The 21,363-nt window shown below is 51.3% G+C and overlaps 2 protein-coding genes across 2 annotated transcripts in view; one reads left to right on the forward strand and one right to left on the reverse strand.

Annotated features, from left to right (window-relative positions):
- The window catches only part of SLC4A8 (solute carrier family 4 member 8), a 30,313-nt gene extending 15,606 nt beyond the window's left edge, over nucleotides 1-14,707 (forward strand). Inside the window, exons 12-25 of the mRNA XM_063147868.1 lie at nucleotides 407-581; nucleotides 841-974; nucleotides 2,214-2,459; nucleotides 2,550-2,655; nucleotides 4,121-4,282; nucleotides 4,890-5,003; nucleotides 5,449-5,610; nucleotides 6,149-6,400; nucleotides 7,991-8,059; nucleotides 10,693-10,866; nucleotides 11,712-11,849; nucleotides 12,854-12,951; nucleotides 13,373-13,476; nucleotides 14,406-14,707. Of these exons, the coding sequence (XP_063003938.1) occupies nucleotides 407-581; nucleotides 841-974; nucleotides 2,214-2,459; nucleotides 2,550-2,655; nucleotides 4,121-4,282; nucleotides 4,890-5,003; nucleotides 5,449-5,610; nucleotides 6,149-6,400; nucleotides 7,991-8,059; nucleotides 10,693-10,866; nucleotides 11,712-11,849; nucleotides 12,854-12,951; nucleotides 13,373-13,460 (1,918 nt within the window). The 3' untranslated portion in view covers nucleotides 13,461-13,476; nucleotides 14,406-14,707. The remainder of the gene's footprint in view (nucleotides 1-406; nucleotides 582-840; nucleotides 975-2,213; nucleotides 2,460-2,549; nucleotides 2,656-4,120; nucleotides 4,283-4,889; nucleotides 5,004-5,448; nucleotides 5,611-6,148; nucleotides 6,401-7,990; nucleotides 8,060-10,692; nucleotides 10,867-11,711; nucleotides 11,850-12,853; nucleotides 12,952-13,372; nucleotides 13,477-14,405) is intronic.
- Nucleotides 14,708-18,527: 3,820 nt separating this feature from the next.
- Nucleotides 18,528-21,261, reverse strand: LOC134413770 (pro-glucagon-like). Its single transcript, XM_063147805.1, has 3 exons — nucleotides 21,167-21,261; nucleotides 19,917-20,063; nucleotides 18,528-18,642 (listed from the first exon to the last, which is right to left on the reverse strand). Exons 1-3 carry the CDS (start codon nucleotides 21,259-21,261, stop codon nucleotides 18,528-18,530), a joined length of 357 nt encoding a protein of 118 aa, XP_063003875.1.
- Between the last annotated feature and the right edge of the window lie 102 nt (nucleotides 21,262-21,363).

Genomic DNA, 21,363 nt, shown 5'->3' on the forward strand with positions numbered 1-21,363 from the left:
GGCAGTAAGGAGATCTGGGCAGGTGGGAGATCTGGGTAGGGAGGAGATCTGGGCAGGTGGGAGATCTGGGCAGGGAGGAGATCTGGGCAGGTGGGAGATCTGGGTAGGTGGGAGATCTGGGTAGGGGGGGACACCTGGGCAGGGAGGAGGAGGTTTGGGAAGGTGGGAGAGCTGGACAGGGAGGAGAGCTGGCAGGAGGGAGATCTGGGAAGGTGGGACATCTGGGCAGGGAGGAGACCTGGGCAGGGGGGACACCTAGGCAGGTGGCCCAGCCCCAGCATCAGCACACCAGGGTTTCCTGGCTTTGGGGCAGGGGCAAACACCTCCAGGTGAGGGCATTTTCTGCCCAAAGGAAACCAAAGGTGCTCTCCAAGAGAACAGCCTGGTTTTCCCTCCCTCCCTGCAGGCTCTTTGGGGGTCTGGTCCTGGACGTGAAGCGCAAGGCGCCGTGGTTCTGGAGCGACTTCAGGGACGGTCTGAGCCTGCAGTGCCTGGCGTCCTTCCTGTTCCTTTACTGTGCCTGCATGTCCCCCGTCATCACCTTCGGGGGCCTGCTGGGGGAGGCCACCCACGGCCACATTGTGAGCTCCTCTCTCTGTAGGGAGCGTGGGGAGGGGGAGACGCCCCAAAAGGACCCCCCTGGACTGGTGGGGAGTGTCCCTGCTCGTGGGGAGCGTTTGGAGCCCAAACCAGCCCCTGCCAACCCAACCCGCTGGTCCCTTCCAACCCAACCCGCTTCACAACCTTGGAAATCTCTTAGCTGTGAATTTCCTTTGGGTTTTCGGGGTTTTTTTATCCCTAATGATTGATTTGCTCCCTGCTCCCTCTCTTCCCTGCCAGAGTGCCATGGAGTCACTGCTGGGAGCATCCATGACGGGTGTGGTTTATTCTCTCTTTGCTGGCCAACCCCTCACCATCCTCGGCAGCACTGGACCCGTCCTGGTCTTTGAGAAGATTCTCTACAAATTCTGCAAGTGAGATGTTTGTCTTCAGTTCTGGGGGAAAGATTTTTTTGGGGGGGGCAGGGAGGAGATGTTTTTCTAATTTTCTCGGTGGGAATTGTCAGATTTAAGTTGTCTGCTGGGTCACAGAGGTCTCCTGCTGCTGCTGTTGCACAGGAAGGGTGAGAATCCTTGAGCTTGGGGGCCATTTGGGGTTTTTGGCTTGGGGTAATTTGGGATTTTAGGGTTGTAAAGAAGCAGTTGGAGGAGGAGGAACCAGAGGCTCTGGATGGATGCCCAAGGAAGGTGAAACGGATCACTCTGGTTTGGGAATAATGGAGGGTTTGTTTTCCACTGAGTACAAAATTCTAAACCTGGTTTTTGCTGGAAGAAGAAATAGATTTTGTGCAAATCTCCATGTAGTTTAGTTCAAATTGAATACTTTGAGTTTTGCTGATTTTATTGAGCAAGTGGGAGCTTTTCCTAGGAAATAGCTCTTTTCTATGATCGTCCTTTCATCTTGGTGACTTTGGTGTGGGATGACCCCCCCCTCACCAGAATTAAACTTCTCGTTCACCCCCAAGCTGACTGTGGGTGACCAGGGCAAACCGAACTGGTTTTGGTGTCGTGGCTCTGGGGAAAATGGGAGAAGCTTCCACAACCTCAATCAGCCTTCAAGACATTAAGAACACATCAATTCATGCTAATTAAACACTTGGCTTCTCCACCCACTGTGACGGTGTTCACAGGGGTTTTTGGATGAGGGAAGAGACGAGAATGTTGACTCCATGTTTCAGAAGGCTAGATTTATTATTTTATGATATATATTACATTAAAACTATACTAAAGGGATAGAAGAAAAAGTTTCATCAGAAGGCTTAGCTAAGAATAGAATCAGAAAGAATGATAACAAAGGTTTGTGGCTCAGACCCTGTGTCTGAGCCAGCTGGGCTGTGATTGGCCATTAATTACAAACAACCACATGAGACCAATCACAGATCCACCCGTTGCATTCCACAGCAGCAGATAACCATTGTTTACATTTTGTTCCTGAGGCCTCTCAGCTTCTCAGGAGGAAAAAATCCTAAGGAAAGGGTTTTCCATAAAAGATGTCTGTGACAACCCACACCCTGCAACCTCAAGGACATGGAAACCTCACTTACCACCTGCAACCTCCACACCCTCTCCCATTGCTCCTAATTTTCTGTGGAGGAAGGCTTGGCTCTGAGGCCCGTGCTGGCCTTTCCCCCAGGAGGTTTTGTGCTTTTCCAGGGACTACACGCTCTCCTACCTGTCCCTGCGGACGTGCATCGGGCTCTGGACAGCGTTCTTCTGCGTGGTGCTGGTGGCCACGGACGCCAGCTCCCTGGTGTGCTACATCACCCGCTTCACCGAGGAGGCCTTCGCCTCCCTCATCTGCATCATCTTCATCTACGAGGCCCTGGAGAAGCTGAGCCACCTGCGGGAGACCTTCCCCGTGCACATGCACAGCAAGCTGGACCTCCTCACCATCTATTAGTGGGTGTTCTCCTCCTCACCCTCCCTCAGGTGCCTCTGGGTCTGTCCCAGTGCTGTTCCCTCAGCCCTGTCCTGGTTTCCCCCCTCCAGCTGTAAGTGTGAGCCCCCAGCTCATCCCAGCAACGAGACCCTGCGGATCTGGCGGAGCAACGGGGTCAACATGTCGGGAATCACCTGGGGAAACCTCACAGTGACCGTAAGTGCCCTGGGCCACCACTGCCTCAGGGAGGCCAGGTGCCAGAGCCACCTTCTTCAGGGCTGTGCTCTGAGAAGTCCCTGCTTAAATATCATGGGTACTTTTAGCCTGCTTGGTCCTGGGAAGGAGAGTCCAGGGGTGCCGAGCCTACCTGGTCCAACTCACCTGGTCCAGCCCCCCTGGTCCAGCCCATCTGATCCAGCTCACCTGATCCACTCCACCTGATCCAGTCCATCTGGTCCAGACCCCCTGGTCCAGCTCACCTGGTCCAGCCCCCCTGGTCCAGCCCACCTGGTCCAGCTCACCTGGTCCAGCCCCTCTGGTCCAGCCCCCCTGGTCCAGCCCACCTGGTCCAGCTCACTTTGTCCCCAACCTCAGGGACAAGAACTGTCCCCCTCAGCTTTGTGGGACCTGGATCAAGGTTAAGGGGGTGCTTTGATTTCTGGAACATTTGAAGGACTGAAGTTCCTGCCTGGAGGCAGTGATTGGCTCCCTTAATTGGTTCCTAATGACTCCAGGCCCTGCTATCTGTAGGGTCTCGCATAAATTTGCATGTCTGAGCAGCCCCACAGGGATTGTTCCTGCAAGCAGAGCCCAGGTGTGGGATGGGGGCTCTCTGAGACATCTGCAGCCCCTTTTGGCCTTGTTCTGAAAGCCCCGACTGCAAAGGGACAATTTGTCTCTTTTTCCATCCCATGGTTGTCCCAGCCCTCCTTCCCTGGTCCCTCTTTATCCACAAATTTGCATCTTTTCCTCCTCCCCCAGTGTTTTCCTCAGCCATGGTGGAGCAGAGGATGTGCCATGGGTCTATGGTGTCCCACCACATCCTGCCTCTGCTCCCCTCTGTGTATTTCCAGCTCCACGTGTCACTTGTTCAGCTGCTGCTGCCCATATTTGCATTATATAAATATAGAAATATTTAAATATTTAAATACATGAACATCTACATGTTTATATAACACATTATGTTTAATACTATTTATATATTTTATATATCTCTAGTTATTTCTCTTTGAAATATTTATATTTATAAATACATATATATGTAGTATAATATATAATATATAGTATATAGTATATAATATATAATATATAATATATAATATATAATATTATATATATTATATATATTATATATTATATAATATATATTATATATTATATTGTATATTGTATATATTATATTGTATATATTATATAATATTTATAAATATTCATATTTATATGTAAATAGTAACACATTTATATTATTATATTCTAATATAATAATATTTATATTGTATATTTCTATTTATTTATATATAAATATGTACATATTTACATCATGCTGATATATTTATAATATATTCATATATTCATATTTATAACTCCTATGGCAGCTGCAGGATCACAGATCTTGCACCAAGACCCTCCACCCCCCTGTTATCCCGGTTTTCCTCTGTGTCCTGATGCTCTGTTTCTCCAGGAATGTCGCTCCTTGCATGGGGAGTTCCACGGACCTGCCTGCGGACACAACGGCCCCTACGCGCCCAACGTCCTCTTCTGGTGCTGCATCCTCTTCTTCTCCACCTTTGTCCTGTCAAGTTTGTTGAAGAAGTTTAAAACCAGCCGTTACTTCCCAACCAGAGTAGGTAGAAGGTGGTGGCTGGGGGCGGATTCCATGCTCCTTTCCCAAAATGCCATTCCTGGAGCACTGAAGGATTGGCCACCGCTCAGCCAGGCAGGGAAACGCTGACTTTGGGTGTCCCTGCCTTGTTTCCATGAGTGCGGAGAGGTTGTGGCATTCCCCACCCGCCTCACAACCTGTTCCAGAGTGATGGTTTTTGGCTCAGGCAGTGGGAAATCTGCTCTTCCAAAGTTATTTATTTCTCTTCCCCTTCTGAGCATCATTTTCTGGAGTGGCATTCAAATGAGGGGTTGCCATGGAAAAACAGGAATGAATGATGCCTCAGTGCCTTATCCCCATTTTACCCACAAGCGTGGCACCTTCCTCAATTTTGGTATTTTTGTTAACGTCTGAATTAAAATTTGAGTTTTCCCCCTAATTTAACTCTTTCTACTGTCCCACACCAGATCCCCAGATGTCCAATGTGGCAGCACCATCCACCCAGGGGAGTTGGCTGCATGTCCTTGGAATGGAGGGATTTTAGGGATTAACAATCCCAGCTCTGTGGGTGTCCCCAGGTTTCCCACCTCGTGTCCTGGCCCCTCTCAGCCCCGGTTTCTCGCCCCAGGTCCGAGCCACAGTGAGTGACTTTGCTGTGTTCCTCACCATTGTCATCATGGTGCTCATCGACCTTGGGATCGGGATCCCGTCCCCCAAGCTCCACGTCCCCCACGTGTTCAAGGTAACGGGGTTGGGGATTGGTGGAGAAGGCTTTCGGCACCTCAGGTGCCACCAGGTGATGTCAGGGCAGGGCTGGAGGAGGTGCTGGTGGTGGAACCATCTCCTCTTCGACATCCAAGAGCATCGATCTCCCTGGAAATCAGGATACAGCCCCAAAACCAGACACTGGACAGGAGAACCAGTAGAGCAGGGCTGGGCTGGAGGAGCTGCCGGTGGTCTCAGCATCTCCTCTGCCACATCCAAGTCATCAATTCCTTCCTGTCTTTTGGGAAGCCAGCCCCAAATCCAGGGGAGAGGGGACTCTGGGACAGATGACACTGGCACTGAGAAGCCCCCTGGGAGAGGGTGACATGAAGGGAAATGGGAAATGCTTGGACACAGGGATGGAGGGGAACAGAGGCCAGGGAAGGGTTTTGGCTGGGAGCTGATCTCACCCTCTGTTGCAGCCCACCAGGGATGACCGTGGGTGGCTCATCAACCCCATTGGGCCCAACCCGTGGTGGACGGTGTTGGCCGCGCTCATCCCGGCCCTGCTCTGCACCATCCTCATCTTCATGGACCAGCAGATCACGGCCGTCATCGTCAACAGGAAGGAGCACAGGCTCAAGGTGAGGGGCTGCAGGGGGTCACCCCCTGCCCACCCTGCTCAGGCTGTGGGCCTGGGACAAGCTCCTGTCCCAGACGCTTTGGGAAGGTTTGGGATAACACCAGGCTGTGTGCCAGGAGCTCTCCTGGACACAGGGAGGGGATGGCAACTTTTGGGAACAGCAAAGGAATACTGGAGTGTAGAAGGGTGGTGTTTTTTCAAATGTTAGTGGCAGCTGGGGAAGTGATCTCAATTAGCTTCAGGGATCACTCAGAGCCATGTCCTGCCTGCAAGTGGTGGGAATTTCTTTATGAATGAAAAAATAATCAATTTTAAAATTATTTCTGAGAAGCAGAGACGGTACAAACCCTCCAGACCCACTTTATCTGATCCTGCCAGACTTTTATGCAAGACATCAAATCCACGTTTTTTTTCAGTTCTTATTTCAAACCTTATTTAAATTTTCCAGAAGTTGACTTGTGCTTGAGCAGGCTTTGAGCCCCACCCATGGTGTTGCCCTTGCCCCTGAGGGATGCTCCTGTTCCACTTTTGCTCCCCAGAAAGGCTGCGGGTACCACCTGGACCTGTTCATGGTGGCCGTGATGCTGGGGGTGTGCTCGGTGATGGGGCTACCCTGGTTCGTGGCCGCCACTGTCCTGTCCATCACCCACGTCAACAGCCTCAAGGTGGAGTCCGACTGCTCCGCGCCGGGCGAGCAGCCCAAGTTCCTGGGCATCCGGGAGCAGAGGGTCACTGGCCTGATGATCTTCGTGCTCATGGGCTGCTCCGTTTTCTTCACATCTGTGCTCAAGGTGAGAGCGGGATGGAAACCCCCTGGCGACCCACAGGAGTTTGGGGGGAGATGTGAAATTAGGGCCTCTCTCCCCCAGGTGATGCCAAGGGCAGGATGGGAACCAGCCTTGGTGACTTCCCAGCCCTTCAGACCCGGCTTGGGGCGCTCAAGCCAAGCAAACAGGACGAATCCCTTAATTTGGGATTGTCCTCCACACCCTCTGTAGTGAGAGGGATCCTGGCTGGTTCCCACCAAAGCTGGTCCATCCCTGCCCTTCCCAGCTGGAGTGGAGAGAAAATAGACCAAAGGTTCATGGCTTGAGATAAGGACAGGGACAGATCCCTCATCAGTCATGATCATGGGAAAAACCATTGGAATTAGGGACATTAATTGAGTTTATTACTGACAAAGTCACAGCAGGATAATGAGAATTAAAACCAAACCTTAAAAACTTCCTTCCTTCCCCATTGGTCCCTCCCAGGGGACACAGCTCTCCAGGAACTTCTCCAGGTTCTCCTCCAACCCGAGTCCATCCCATGGCAGACAGCTCTCCCCAAACTGCTCCAACAGGTCCCTCCTGGAGCCAGCTGGAGCTGGCTCTGCCAGACATGCAAGAAACTTCCAGCAGCTTCTCACAGAATCCATCCCTGCTCCCCAAACATGGCCATGCAAACTCTACCCATCCACCCCAGCTTTGGGTTAGAATTTAGCACTTTCAGTTCACTCCCCCAAGAGCCTTGAGAGAGCCATTCCCAGGAGCTGAACCCTCAGAGTTCCCCCCACAGGCTTCCCTGCCCCTTCTTTTCACCAAACAATCCCAGCTCCAGGTTCACAGGAGACACAACCCAGGCTCAAAGGAGACACAACCCAGGCTTAAAGCAGACACAATCCCAACTCCATGCTCAAAGCAAACACACAATCCCATCTCCAGGCTCAAAGCAGACACAGTCCCACTTCCAGGCTCAAAGGAGACCCATTTCCACCTCCAGGCTCAAAGGAGACACAATCCCAGCTCCAGGCTCAAAGGAGACTCAGTCACAAAAATAATAAATTTTAAAATTATTTCTGAGTATTATTTCCCAGATCCAGGCTCAAAGGGGACACAACCCAGGCTCAAAGGAGACCCATTCCCAACTCCAGGTTGAAACCAGCCCCATTTCTTCCTCCAGGCTCAAAATAGACACTGTCCTACTTCCAGGCTCAGAGGAGACCCAATCCCATCTCCAGGCCTCAAACCAGACCCAGTCCCATCTTCAGGCTCAAAGCAGACACAATCCTACCTCTAGGCTCAAAGGAGATGTCACTTCCATGCATTCCCACAAGAGTTTTTTCGAGATCATTTTTACCCCCCACAGGAGGTCTCAGATAGATGAAATGTGCTCCTGATGGGTGAAATCCCCTCTTTGTCTCCAGCCTCTCTGGAAAAGAGGATTATTCTGATGGAATGAGTCAAAAGATCAGCCTGACCCAGAGAACAAAACCTGTGCTGGATAAAATTCAGCATGGGAAAGTTGGGAATCTCCAGGCAGCACCTGAGAAAGGAGTGATGGGAGAGTGTGGCAATGCTGCAAATGAAATTGGAGCCATTAATTGTTGCATTTTTCCCCAGTTTATCCCGATGCCAGTCCTTTATGGGGTCTTTCTGTACATGGGGGTCTCGTCACTCCGAGGAATCCAGGTACGGCTGCTCCAGGGAATTTCCTCTCCTGAAGGCCTTGGGGTGGGAAAAACGTCTCTGAGCACAGGAAATTCAAATGGTTTTTGTCAGGGATGGTGGGTACAGGCTCAGGAAGTTTTTACGGCTGGGAGGACCCAGTTCAGCACTGGGAGAAGCCAGTCAGCGCTGGGAGAGGCCCAGTTCAGCACTGAGACAACCCAGTTCAGCACTGGGAGACTCCAGTTCAGTACTGGGAGGATCCAGTTCAGCACTGGGAGGAACCAGTTTGGCTCTGGGAGGGGCAATTCAGTACTGGGAGGACCGAGTTCAGCATTGGGAGGGCCCAGTTCAGTGCTAGGAGAACCCGGTTTAGTGCTAGGAGAACCCAGTTCAGTACTGGGAGAGCCCAGTTCAGCACTGGGGGAGGCAGTTCAGCATTGGGATTGCCCAGTTCAGTACAGGGAGAGCCCAGTTCAGTACTGGGAGGGCCCAATTCAGTGCTGGGAGAGCCCAGTTCAGTACTGGGAGCACCCAGTTCAGCACTGGGAAGGCCCAATTCAGTGCTGGAAAGGCCCAGTTCAGCACTGGGACAAACCAGTTCATCACTGGGAGAGTCCAGTTCAGCACTGGGAGGATGCAGTTCAGCACTGGGAGGAACCAGTTTGGCACTGGGAGGGGCAATTCAGTACTGGGAGGACCGAGTTCAGCATTGGGAGGGCCCAGTTCAGTGCTAGGAGAACCCAATTTAGTGCTAGGAGAACCCAGTTCAGTACTGGGAGAGCCCAGTTCAGCACTGGGGGAGGCAGTTCAGCATTGGGATTGCCCAGTTGAGTACGGGGAGAGCCCAGTTCAGTACTGGGAGGGCCCAATTCAGTGCTGGGAGAGCCCAGTTCAGTACTGGGAGCACCCAGTTCAGCACTGGGAAGGCCCAATTCAGTGCTGGAAAGGCCCAGTTCAGCACTGGGACAAACCAGTTCATCACTGGGAGAGTCCAGTTCAGTACTGGGAGGATCCAGTTCAGCACTGGAAGGAACCAGTTCAGCACTGGGAGGAACCAATTCGGCACTGGGAGGGACAGTTCAGTACTGGGAGGACCGAGTTCAGCATTGGAGGGGCAATTCAGTACTGGGAGGACCGAGTTCAGCATTGGGAGGGCCCAGTTCGACACTGGGAGGACCCAGTTCAGTGCTGACAGAGTCCAGTTCAGCACTGGGAGGATTCAGTTTGGCACTGGGAGGAACCAGTTCAGCCCTCTCTGTTTCAGGTGTTAGGACAGGTTGGTGTTTGGTGATGGGAAAATAGCAGAATTCATGTGAAGAGAAGGAAATTCTACTGGTGGGAATCCTTGCTGGGGATTCTCTGGACCAAGAGATGCTGACCAGAGAAAACCCTGGAATAACTCGGAATTTGGTGGGCAAAGCCAGGTGGATTTTGGATGGAGCGAAGGGACAGCAGGTGCTGGTCCCAGGAGGAGCAGAAGGGGATCCCAGATTTCTCCTTGCTCCGAAAATCTCCACATCCCAGCAGCTGCAGGAACTGTGGCAGTGTGTTAGTATAACTTATTTGAGCTAGGTCTAATGAGCTCTAGGGGACTTAAAACACACTTAAGATAGCTTAGCTACTTTTGGAGGCATAAAAATCAGCAGGATGGCTTCTGTTGCAGGGTTGGAAACAAAAAAGTTTAATAAAAGGCAAAATAACAAACAGAAAAGCTGAGCTAAGTGTTAGACATTCTTGCTCTTAGTAAAAACACTTTACAAAAGCAGTTAGTTTCTTTGTTCATGTCTTTTTCTAGTTAATTGTTTAGGCGAGACTTTTTAGCTCTTGTCTAATTAGCTATCCTTGAGTTTGAAGTGAAGTGTCTTAAGTCTTATGAAGTGTCTTTTCACTTAATTAAAGAGAGAAACTTCTAAGCTTCTGTCTTAGTTTGGAAAGCCAGGTGCCTTTTAAGGAAGGCAGGAGCCTCCCCTGAAATGGAGAATGTAAACCCTCCCCACCCCTCTGAATTGCTATAAATTTTAAATTAAGGGGCTCTAAGACAACACATATGGGAGCAGGAAACAACAGTTTTTTAATAGGGAAGAAAATTAAAGGATAAAATAAACAATGCAGTAACCTAAAACAACACTGACAGAGTCAGAACTCAACCTGACACCCTGTGGGTCGGGGTGTTGGCAGCAGTCCCATTGGAATTGTGGCTCAGCCCTCCTGCAGTGTCAGGGGTGGTTCTGCTGGAGCAAGGGGCTTCTGGAGAAGGGTGGAGTCTTCCTCTGAAGATCCAGGGGAAGAAGAGGCAGCTGCTGTTCCTCTGGGGAATCCAGTGGAGAAGCCGTGCTGGTGTTCCAGAACCTCCAGATTATATCTGGGTAAGAATGCTTGGCTCCTCCCTCTGGGCTCCCATCTCCCAATGGGATGCTGTAGTTCTTATCAGCCAGGCAGTGACATTCAATAGCTGTTATCAGCAGGTGTCCCCTCCCGAGGGAGGAGGGATTGCGGAAGAGATGAGGAAAAACTGCCCACTTGACAAAAGACAACTGCCATACAGATGGCAAATAGAATACATCTTGCCTTGCAATCTGGGACAGCTTGTTTCTTTTTCAAGATACAAAAGACAGTTTTATCACTCCTCCAGCAGTGCCCTCTTTTCCCTGCAGTTCTTTGACCGCCTGAAGCTGTTCTGGATGCCGGCCAAGCACCAGCCCGACTTCATCTACCTGCGCCATGTGCCCCTGCGCAAGGTGCACCTGTTCACGCTCATCCAGCTGCTCTGCCTCGTGCTGCTCTGGGCCATCAAAGCTTCCCGCGCTGCCATCATCTTCCCCATGATGGTGAGGGACGGCGTTTGTGGTGTTCCAGTTTCCTCAGTGTTCCCAGTCTTCCCAGTATCCCAGTGTTCCTGGTGTTCCTGGTTTTCCCAGTGGTCCTGGTGTTCCCAGTGTTATCAGTGCTCCCAGTGTTCAAACTGTTCCCAGTATCCCTGGTGTTTCCGCTATCCCAGTGTTCCCAGTGTTCCCGGTGTTCCCAGTATGCCTGGTGTTCCCTGTATCCCAGTGTTCCTGGTGTTCCTGTATTCCCAGTGCTCCCGGTGTTCCCAGTGTTCCCAGTGTTCCCAATGCTCCCCGTGTTCCCAGTATCCCAGTATTCCTGGTGTTCCCAGTGTTCCCGGTATTCCCAGTATTCTCAGTATCCCAGTGTTCCCAGTATTCCCATAATTCCCAGTGTTCCCAGTGTTCCCAGTATTCCCATTATTCCCGGTGCTCCTAGTGTTCCCAATGTCCCCAATGTTCCCAGTATTCCCAGTATCCCAGCGTTCCTGATGTTCCTGGTCTTCCCAGTGTTCCCAATGCTCCCAGTGTTCCCAGTGTTCCCGGTGTTCCCAGTATTCCCATTATTCCCGGTGCTCCCAGTGTTCCTGATGTTCCCAGTTTTCCCAGTATTCCTGGCGTTCCCAGTATTCAAGGTATCCCCGGTCTTCCCAGTGTTCACATATTCCCAGTGTTCCCAGTGTTCCTAGTATTCCCAGTGTTCCCAGTGTTCCCAGTGTTCCCAGTATCCCTGGTGTTCCCAGTATTCCTGGTGCTGCCGGCGTCCCTCACTGCCCCTGCTGCTCACTGCTCTGGAAGGATGGAAGCACCATCTCTGGCCTCACCCATCTCCCCTTTCCTTCCTGAAGGTTTTGGCTCTTGTTTTTGTCCGGAAAGTGATGGATTTGTGCTTCTCCAAGCGGGAGCTCAGCTTCCTGGATGACCTCATGCCAGAAAGCAAGAAGAAGAAGTTGGACGATGCCAAAAATAAAGCCAAAGAAGAGGAGGTAACGCCAGGAGCTGGGAATCTCCTTGTGGTATTTTCAGGGTCCCCTGTAACTGGGAGGAATTAATGAATCTGACTCCATGCTCTTAGAAAGCTAATTTATTGTTTTATGATCTATATTATATAAAAGAATGCTATAGTAAGACTACACTAAAGAATAGAGAAAGGATACAGACAGAAGGCTAAAAGATACTAAAGAAAAACTCATGACTCTTTCCAGAGTCCCGACACAGCTGGCTGTGATTGGCCAATAAGTCAAAACAATTCACATGAAATCAACAAAACAATCACCTGTTGGTAAACAATGTCCAAACCACATTCCAAAGCAGCAAAACACAGGAGAAGCAAATGAGATAATATTGTCTTCCTCTTTCTCTGAGTCTTCTCAGCTTCCCAGGAGAAGAATCCCGGGCAAGGGGATTTTTCTAGAAAATATGATGGCGACATTTCCTCTGGGCTGTGAGATTCCCTGTTCCTGTCACAGCTCATCCTTAGATCATGGAATTGTAGGGCCATGGAATGGGTTGGGTGGAAACGGACATTAAAGTCCAGCCAGTGCCATCCCTGCCCTGGTCAGGGACATCTCCCATTATCCCGGGGTGCTTCAGGCTCGTCCAGCCTGGCCTTGGGCCCTGACAGGCTGGGGAAGGGATGGGGAATCCACAGCTCCTCTGGGCAGCAGCTGTTGGGAACATCAGAACCGAGTAAAACGGATCTCACAGCCTGGATCCCACATCCTGAACATTTTCCCTAAATTCTGAGAGTTTCAAACTGGAACAGAGACATTGTTATAATTTTAAAATGAGCCTTAAAATAAAAATAATTATATATTTCTGTGAAGGTTTGCTCTCAGCAGTGTCACTAACCCCAAACACACACACAGGTCTTTACCTGCTGCTAAAGGTGCTGTGGGTCAGAGGAGAGGGCAGCCTGCCAGGTTTTTACTGGAATTTCATTTTTTCTGTCTTGGATCAAGGAGAGAGAACTTGACTTGTCTCTTTTCAGGAGTCCCAGAAAATGATGGAAGCAGCTGCTGCGAATTCTGTTCAGCTGAAACTGGGCAAGACCAGCAGGGTGGACACCCCAAAGCCCAGCAATGACAGGTAAAGACCCCCCAGGTCAGGACCCCTGGCAGGATCAGTGGGAAGTGTCTGGCTCAGGTTTCTCCACTTGCAGATTTATCCCAAATCATCTTAGTGGGAAAATCCCAATTTACTGGAAATTTAGGAGGTCACAGAGCTCTGACCCCACAATGGCTGAATAATTCCTGTTTTATCCCAAAACTACATCACCAGTGGTTTCCTGGGATCTGCTCCCATCTGAGAGGTCACAGGGGAAAACACAAAACACCAGCTGTGGGTCTGCAGCTCTGGGCCTTGATTCCCAAAATTCCTTATCTAGCCAAACCATCCCCACCAGCTGAGCTCTGGTTGTCCAGGCCCTCCTGTTCCTCTGGCCACTCCCAGTGCTCCTGGTGGGATCAGACCCATCCTCTTGGAAAACCATCTGGAACATTCCTTGCAGGGCTGATCCTTCCGAGATCAACATTTCGGATGAAATGTCCAAGACCACGGTGTGGAAGGCTCTGACCATGAACACAGAAACACTCTGAAGCCAGGAGGAAGGAGGTAAAGGCTCAGCTGTGAACTTGTGGGGACAGCACAGGCCCACGGCCCCTCTGGGCTCTGGCCAGTGCTGCTGGGCAAGGGGAACGCTCCTGGGGACAGGCAGCAGGACCATGGCCACCAGCAGCAGGACCATGGCCACCAGCTCCTCTCTGCAGGGAAGTGTGGGAGCTGCACCTGGAATCCTGGGATCAGACTGGGTTCCTACACCCTGAGAGGCTTTGAGGGGCTGGGGGCATCTCCAGAGCTGGGAGTGGAGCTGGAGAAGGGCTGGAGCAGCAGGAGGAGGGTCTGGAGAGCTCCTGAGGGAGCTGGGAAAGAACCTCAGCCTGGAGAAAAGGGCTCAGGGGGGACCTTGTGGCTCCGCACAACTCCCTGAGAGGAGGGGACAGCCGGGGGGATTCAGGATCTGCTCCCAGGGAACAGGGACAGGAGGAGAGGGAACGGCCTCAGGTTGACCAGGGAAGGTTCAGGTTGGATACTGGGGAAGATTCCTTTGTGGAAAGGTTGTCCATGACACAGCTGCATGGGGCAGGGGTGGAGCCATCATCCCTGGAAGAGTTCCAAAAACTTGGATGTGGCACCTGGGGACATGGCCAGGGGTGAACATGGCTCCCAACAGAAGGAGAGGGAATGGCCTCAGATTAACCAGGGAAGGTTCAGGTTGGATACTGGGGAAAATTCCTTTGTGGAAAGGTTGTCCATGACACAGCTGCATGGGGCAGGGGTGGAGCCATCATCCCTGGAAGAGTTCCAAAAACTTGGATGTGGCACCTGGGGACATGGCCAGGGGTGAACATGGTGGTCAATGGTTGGATTTGATGATCTCAAACACCTTTTCCAACCTGAACAATTCCCTGGATCTCTGATTCTGTGTCTCCCACTGATGACACCCTCCCTCTTTCCCCTTTTTCCCCCATGCCCACGTCCAGGCGCCTCGATGCCGCCGTCGAGGAGCAGGAGTGTGACTCAGGGATGTGCCAAGGCAGACACGGAGGAGCGGCTCGTTTCCCAGTCGAGGGGTCCCACAAAGCCATGCAGAGTTTCCCGTTCCCCCCGGGCTGCTGCGTCCCGGGGGTCCGTGTTGTCCAGCCTCGTGTGTCCTCGTGTGCGTGTGTTGTGCAGTGGTGGAGGCTCCGCTACCGCTTCCCATCAGTTCTATTTTTTTAATCTCGAATTCTTCGTCTCCTTTTTCTTTTTTTTTCCAAATATAAACACTGAATGTACAAAACTATTCCCTGCTCAATCTGGCGCCTTCTCCTCCTTTCGGGCTGGTTTGGGATCCTCCTTTGGATAACTTCTGTCTCTTACTGGTACAAGAGGGGATGCTCTCCATGGTGGGACAGTGTTGGGAGCGTCTCAGAAATTGGAATGAACCACTCCTGAGCACTCAGGATAGCACAAAGGAAAAGCTTCCTGTGCTCCATTTTTCAATCTTTTTTGAGGGTTCTTTTTAGGCTCTGCCACCAGCCTGAGAGCGGTAAAATCCAGAAATGTCCCTTTTTAGTCAGCTCCAAAATGACCATAAGGGAAGCTTAAAAATAAAATCCCTGGTGGTGTTGAGTTTATGAGGGTCCCCAGGACGAGGTGAGAGATGAGAATCTGACTCCATGTTCTCAGAAGGCTAATTTATTATTTTATGTACTTATATTCTATTAAAGAATGCTATGCTAAAGCTATACTAAAGAAAGAGAACATACAGACAGAAGTTTTAACAAGAATGATCATGAAAGCTCCTGACTGACTCCTCAGAGTCCGCCACAGCTGGTGGTGATTGGTCATTAAATAAAAACAATTCACATGGAACCAATCAAATATTCACCTGTTGGTAAACAATGTCCAAACCACATTCCAAAGCAGCCAAACACAGGAGAAGCAATCAGATAATTATTATTTACATTTTTCTCTGAGGCTTCTCATCTTCCCAGGAGAAGAAATCCTGGCGAAGGGATTTTTCAGAAAATATGGCAGTGACACTGGTGGTGGGAGGAGCCAGGTGAGATGTGGAGTTCTGCACCCCCAGCATCCTCACCCTTGTTCCTCCCCTTCTGTCACCTCCTGGACTCTTGGTTTTTCCTTCACCCCATCCTTGCAAAGCCTCTTTGGAGCTGGCAGGGAAGTGGGAAGTGCCTTTTCCTCCTCCTTTTTCCTGCTGTTTCACAGGGAGAGGCTGGGAATTGGTGAAGGTCCTGAAGATCTCCCCACACTTTGGGGGTTTGGGGGGCTCTGGGGTGCCCCTGGGATGTGTGGCTGAGTCTGGGGTCTGTGGAGCTGGGAAGGGAGGAGGTTCCAGAGGAAAAGGTGCTCCCACAGCCCTTGGGAGGTTTGGAACACGCTTCAGCCTCTTGGAATACACAGCTGGGACAGGGGCACCACTACTGCTCATCCCACCCATCTGGGAGCCTTCTCCTGCATGGAACCACCCCAAAAGGACAATGGGGAAAAGAAGGTGGGGAATTGCTCTGTGAGGATGGAGGTGCCACCTCCCCAGGCAGGGCAGAACTCCATCAGGTTTGATGGATGGGGATTTGGGAAGTGGAGTTTCACTGCTGCCAGGCTGGGGTGGGCAGTGGCCGAGCAGGAAAAGCTGCCTTGGGCCTTCAGGAAGGAGAGGGGGCTGAAAAATGAAGTAAATTCTGGAGAAACAGAAAGTTGGGATTAGTGGGATCTTCTGCTCGGACAAGTTTGATTTTTCTGTTTTCTATTTCTCTCTGGAAGCAGAGAGATGGGGCTGGGTTCAACTTCCAGAAGAAAGAAGGAAGGAAGGAAGGAAGGAAGGAAGGAAGGAAGGAAGGAAGGAAGGAAGGAAGGAAGGAAGGAAGGAAGGAAGGAAGGAAGGAAGGAAGGAAGGAAGGAAGGAAGGAAGGAAGGAAGGAAGGAAGGAAGGAAGGAAGGAAGGAAGGAAGGAAGGAAGGAAGGAAGGAAGGAAGGAAGGAAGGAAGGAAGGAAGGAAGGAAGGAAGGAAGGAAGGAAGGAAGGAAGGAAGGAAGGAAGGAAGGAAGGAAGGAAGGAAGGAAGGAAGGAAGGAAGGAAGGAAGGAAGGATGGATCAGTATTTTGGAGGATTTGATATTTCCTTGTGCAGGGGAAAACAACACAGAGGGAAAACCTTCCAGAAATGGTTCCTGGAGCTGCTTTAGGGATAAACCCAAAATATCTTTGGAATGACCCAGAAAGTGAAATCTGACATCAATCCCCTCCCACTTCCCCTGGCCCTTCCAGATAATTCCCCAAAGGAAATCCATGGGAATGGAGATGACAAAGGCTGTAACCAGGGAATAAATCAAACAGGGAATAAACGAGGTGCTGACACTTTCTTTGTGTTGTTTTTGTGCTCTCTGTGAAATTTCTGGAGTTGTTTCTATTTCTGAGAGGCGGAAATAATTTTATTTCTTTTATCCCAAGGGAGTTTGGGAACACTGTAGGCTGGAAATAAAACCAAGGGGGGATTTTTAATTAAAAAAAATGATTTAAATTTTTTTATTTTATATTTTATTTTATTTTAATTTATTTAATTTTTAGAATTTTATTATTCTAAAATTAATATATTTTAATATCAAAATGATGTCATTTAGAATTTTTTTCATTTTTTCCAAATTATTTAATTTTTAAACTACTCTGTTTTAAAAGTATTTTCTAATTATTATACTTTTTTTCTGAATTATTTTATCTTAAAATGTTTCTATTTTAAAAATTATTCTGTTTTTTTAATTATATATTTAAAACTTTAATTTAATTTATTTCTCAGTGGGAGTAGCTGTGTCACACGTGTCCCCTGTGCCAACCCTGGTTGTGTTGGGACTCCAGGAATGCCCTGGAGAGGCGAAATTCCCCATCCAGAGCTGTTGCCTCTGCTGCATTTCTGGGCTTTTTTTGGGCCCACTTTCCCTGTAATTAATTAGAACTAAATTAACTCCAAAGAGGTTCTTTGGATCCAGGTTAAATTGCAATAATTTAACACCACAAAGGGAATTACTGGAGGGTTTTTCCTAAGTTTCTCTCCAATTTTTGGCCCTGGTCTGTGGGGTCAGGTGGGCACACCCTGGTTATCTCTTTTATCCCAAACTCGAGGAGTTGAGGGAAAATGAGGCACCAAGATGGGAGTGAGAGGCTCAGAATCCCCTGGGACTGTGTGGGATCCCAGTGGGACACTTGAAAAGGCTGGAGAAAACCCAAAATTTGAGGAATTGAGGGAAAACGAGGCACTGAGATGGGAGTGAGAGGCTCAGAATCCCTGGGGACTGTGTGGGATCCCAGTGAGATGCTTGGAGACACCAGGAACTGCAGGAGTGAGCAAAGGTTTTATTGGCATTGAGGGAAAAGCACGGGGAGAAGAAGCCAGAGGGAAATCCAGGCTGGAGGAACAGCTGATCCATGGGGGCAGAGTTCAGGAGGAGCTCCCAGGAACCATGGGCTGTGTCTGGGAGCTGGGAATCCTTCCCCTGGAGCTCCCAGGAACCATGGGCTGGGTCTGGGAGCTGGGAATCCTTCCCCTGGAGCTCCCAGGAACCATGGGCTGGGTCTGGGAGCTGCAGGTAATGGATGAATCCTTCCGTGGAGCTCCCAGGAACCATGAGCTGGGTCTGGGAGCTGCAGGGGAAGGATTCACCCATCACCTGCAGCTCCCAGGAACGATGGGCTGGGTCCAGGAGCTGGGAATCCTTCCCCTGGGGCTCCCAGGGACCATGGGCTGGGTCCAGGAGCTGCAGGGGAAGGATTCACCCATCACCTGCAGCTTCCAGGAACAACAGGCTGGGTCTGGGATCTATGGGTTATGGGGGAATCCTTCTGTGGATCTCCTAGGGACCATGGGCTGGATCCAGGAGCTGCAGGTGATGGGTGAATCCTGTGGAGCTCCCAGGGACCACAGGCTGGGTCTGGGAGCTGTGGGTGATGGGTGAATCCTTCTGTGGAGCTCTGGGACCATGGACTGGGTCTGGGGGCTGGGAATTCTTCTGTGGAGCTCCCAGGGACCATGGACTGGGCTTGGGAGGGGCAGGGGAAGGATTCACCCATCACCTGGAGCTCCCAGGGAGCACAGGCTGGGTCTGGGATCTATGGGTGATGGGTGAACCCTTCCGTGGAGCTCACAGGGGCCATGGGCTGGATCCAGGAGCTGCAGGTGACGGGTGAATCCTTCCATGGAACTCCTAAGCACCATGGGCTGGACCTGCGAGCAGGAGAAGGATTCACCCATCATCTGCAGCTTCCAGGAATGATGGGCTGGGTCCAGGAGCTGGGAATCCTTCCATGGAGCTCCCAGGGACCATGGGCTGGGTCCAGGAGCTGTAGGTGATGGGTGAATCCTTCTGTGGAGCTCCCACGGGCCATGGGCTGGGTCCAGGAGCTGCAGGTGATGGGTGAATCCTTCCAGGGAGCTCCTGATCCTGGCGGATGAGGAGAGGCCCAACCTTCCCACGTGGATGTGGCTGGAGAGCTGCTGCCTGGATTTGCTGTTAATTGTACCTTAAAAACAAACCCCCAAAGAGCTTCAGGGGATGGAAACTCTGCTAAAATCAGGAGCTGGGAAAGGGAGGGGAGGGTTCCCTCGCTCAGGGAGGAGCTGCCCCTTGGGAATGGCTGGAACAGAAATGTCAGTGGTCCCAGGAGGGTAAGGCTGGAATGAGGAGGAAAATGTGAGGACAAATCACGGGGAGGACGAAACAGCCCTTTCCCATCTCAGAGTTCCAATCCCAGCACAAATGCCTCCATTTTCCTGACCTTATTACAAGAGACTGGAGGATCCTCAGGCGCTGCTGGGCAGTAGGAAAAGGAAGTCCAACCCTGCCTTGGCACCAGATCCATGGATTTCATGGAATCATGGAATGGTTTGTGTTGGGAGGCGCCTCAAAGCTCATCCCACCCCACCCACTGCCATGGGAGGACACCTTCCTCTATCCCAGGGTGCTCTAAACTGACCCAGGAAACTTTCAGAGATCCAGGGGCAGCCACAACTGCTCTGGGAAATCCATTCCAGCCCTCCCCACCTTCACAGGGAGGAATTCCTTCCAATATCCCACCCATCCCAGCCCTCTGGCAGTGGGAACCATTCCCTGTGTCCTGGCACTGCTCCAGCTCCCTCTCCAGCTCTCCATGAGGATCAGGACTCGGGTGGTGGGTGGTTGTTTCCCAGCACAATCCCACCCCTCTCCTTGTTCCTGGATTGGGGTGGTGGGTGGTTGTTTCCCAGCACAATCCCACCCCTCTCCTTGTTCCTGGATTGGGGTGGTGGGTGGTTGTTTCCCAGCACAATCCCACCCCTCTCCTTGTTCCTGGATTGAGGTGGTGGGTGGTTGTTTCCCAACACAATCCCACCCCTCTCCCTGATCCCACATTGGGGTGGTGGGTGGTTGTTTCCCAACACAATCCCACCCCTCTCCCTGATCCCACATTGGGGTGGTGGGTGGTTGTTTCCCAGCACAATCCTCTCCCTGCTCCCAGCACCTCTTTGTGTTGATGAGCCAATGCACGAAGTCCTTGGCCTTCATCCTGTCCAGGTACCGCGTGAAGTCGCTGGTGAAGGTCCCCTCCGAGTGTCGCTTGATGAGGGACAGGAAGCTCTGGGAGTTCTGGGCTCCCAACAGCTTCCATCTGCTCAGGGTGGGAGGGGAAGGGAGGAAAATGGGGTTTAATGGACACCCCAGCAGGATTGTCCCTCAGGGTTTGCCCAGGGCAGGGCTGTGCCCTCCAAACCTTGTCCCTGTGAGGATCATCCCCCAGAAAGGATGGAATGGGGCAGAAGAATAAATCTGGAATATTTAATATGATTCCTACAAATCAAACGCACAATTTTTGTTTCAGTTTCTGGAGGTTTGCCAAGCCTGGCCTGGATTTCCTGGCATCCAATTAACAGATCCAGTGTCCTGTCCCAGATCATTCCCCTCTTTCCTGCTGGTGGATCCCAACCTCCACCCTGGCCCCTGCTTCCCCCATCAGAGCAGGAATGTGGGGCTCTCGAAGGTTTGCACCATCCCCAGCAGCTCCAGGGTGACTCTGGGATTCACCACAGAGGGTTCCCACAGGACATGCACCATGGGAGCTGTGGGGCTGCTCCGGGGTTTGCACCATCCCCGGCAGCTCCAGGGTGATTTTGGGTTTCACCACAGAGGCTTCCCACAGGACAGGTGCCATGGAAGCACCAGCCCAGATGGGGCTCAGCCCAGCCTGGCTGGCCTGGGGCAGGGTGTCTCTGCTCTGGGTGTCTCTGCTCTGATCCAGGCAGGAAATCCTGGGATTCCCTACAGGGAATGTCCCTGCCAGGAATTGCCCTGTGAAATTCCTGCTGCAGCTCCTCAGCCAGGCAGATCCCACTCGTGATCCCAGCCTAGTGTGGCTCCCCAGTCCAGACCTGAAAGTGGGGATGTTCCCTGTGATTTTGGGGATGTTCCCTGTGATTTATGGGATTTGGGGGTGAAATGTTGGCCCCATGAGGGGCTGCAGTTCTGGATCCCCGTGAGACATCCAGGCTCAGCCCAAGAGCTCTGGGAGCCGAGAGGGAATTTGTTTGGATCCATACAAAATAAACAGGAACATACAAAACGGATACATAAACGGGATCCATACAAAATAAACGGGAACATACAAAATGGATACATAAACGGGATCCATACAAAATAAACTGGAATAGGGAGAGCTGGGACAGGAGTGGAGAGGGATAAGCTGCTCCCACAGCCCTGCTCCACCCAGCCCCGTACCTGGACAGCTCCTCCAGGTCCTTGGGAGCCACCTTCCCTCCGGCTGGGATGAGCACAGCGAGCACCAGCCCGGACAGGTACAGCCACCGCACCATCGGGGCTCCTGGGGAGGCAGAGACCCTGCAGGGAATCTCCTGGCTGCAATTCCCACCGAGCCCCAAAACCCTGCAGGAATCCTTGGCAGCACAGCCCTGATC

Source organism: Melospiza melodia, unplaced genomic scaffold (assembly GCF_035770615.1).
Source record: "Melospiza melodia melodia isolate bMelMel2 unplaced genomic scaffold, bMelMel2.pri scaffold_51, whole genome shotgun sequence".
Taxonomy (NCBI): domain Eukaryota; kingdom Metazoa; phylum Chordata; class Aves; order Passeriformes; family Passerellidae; genus Melospiza; species Melospiza melodia.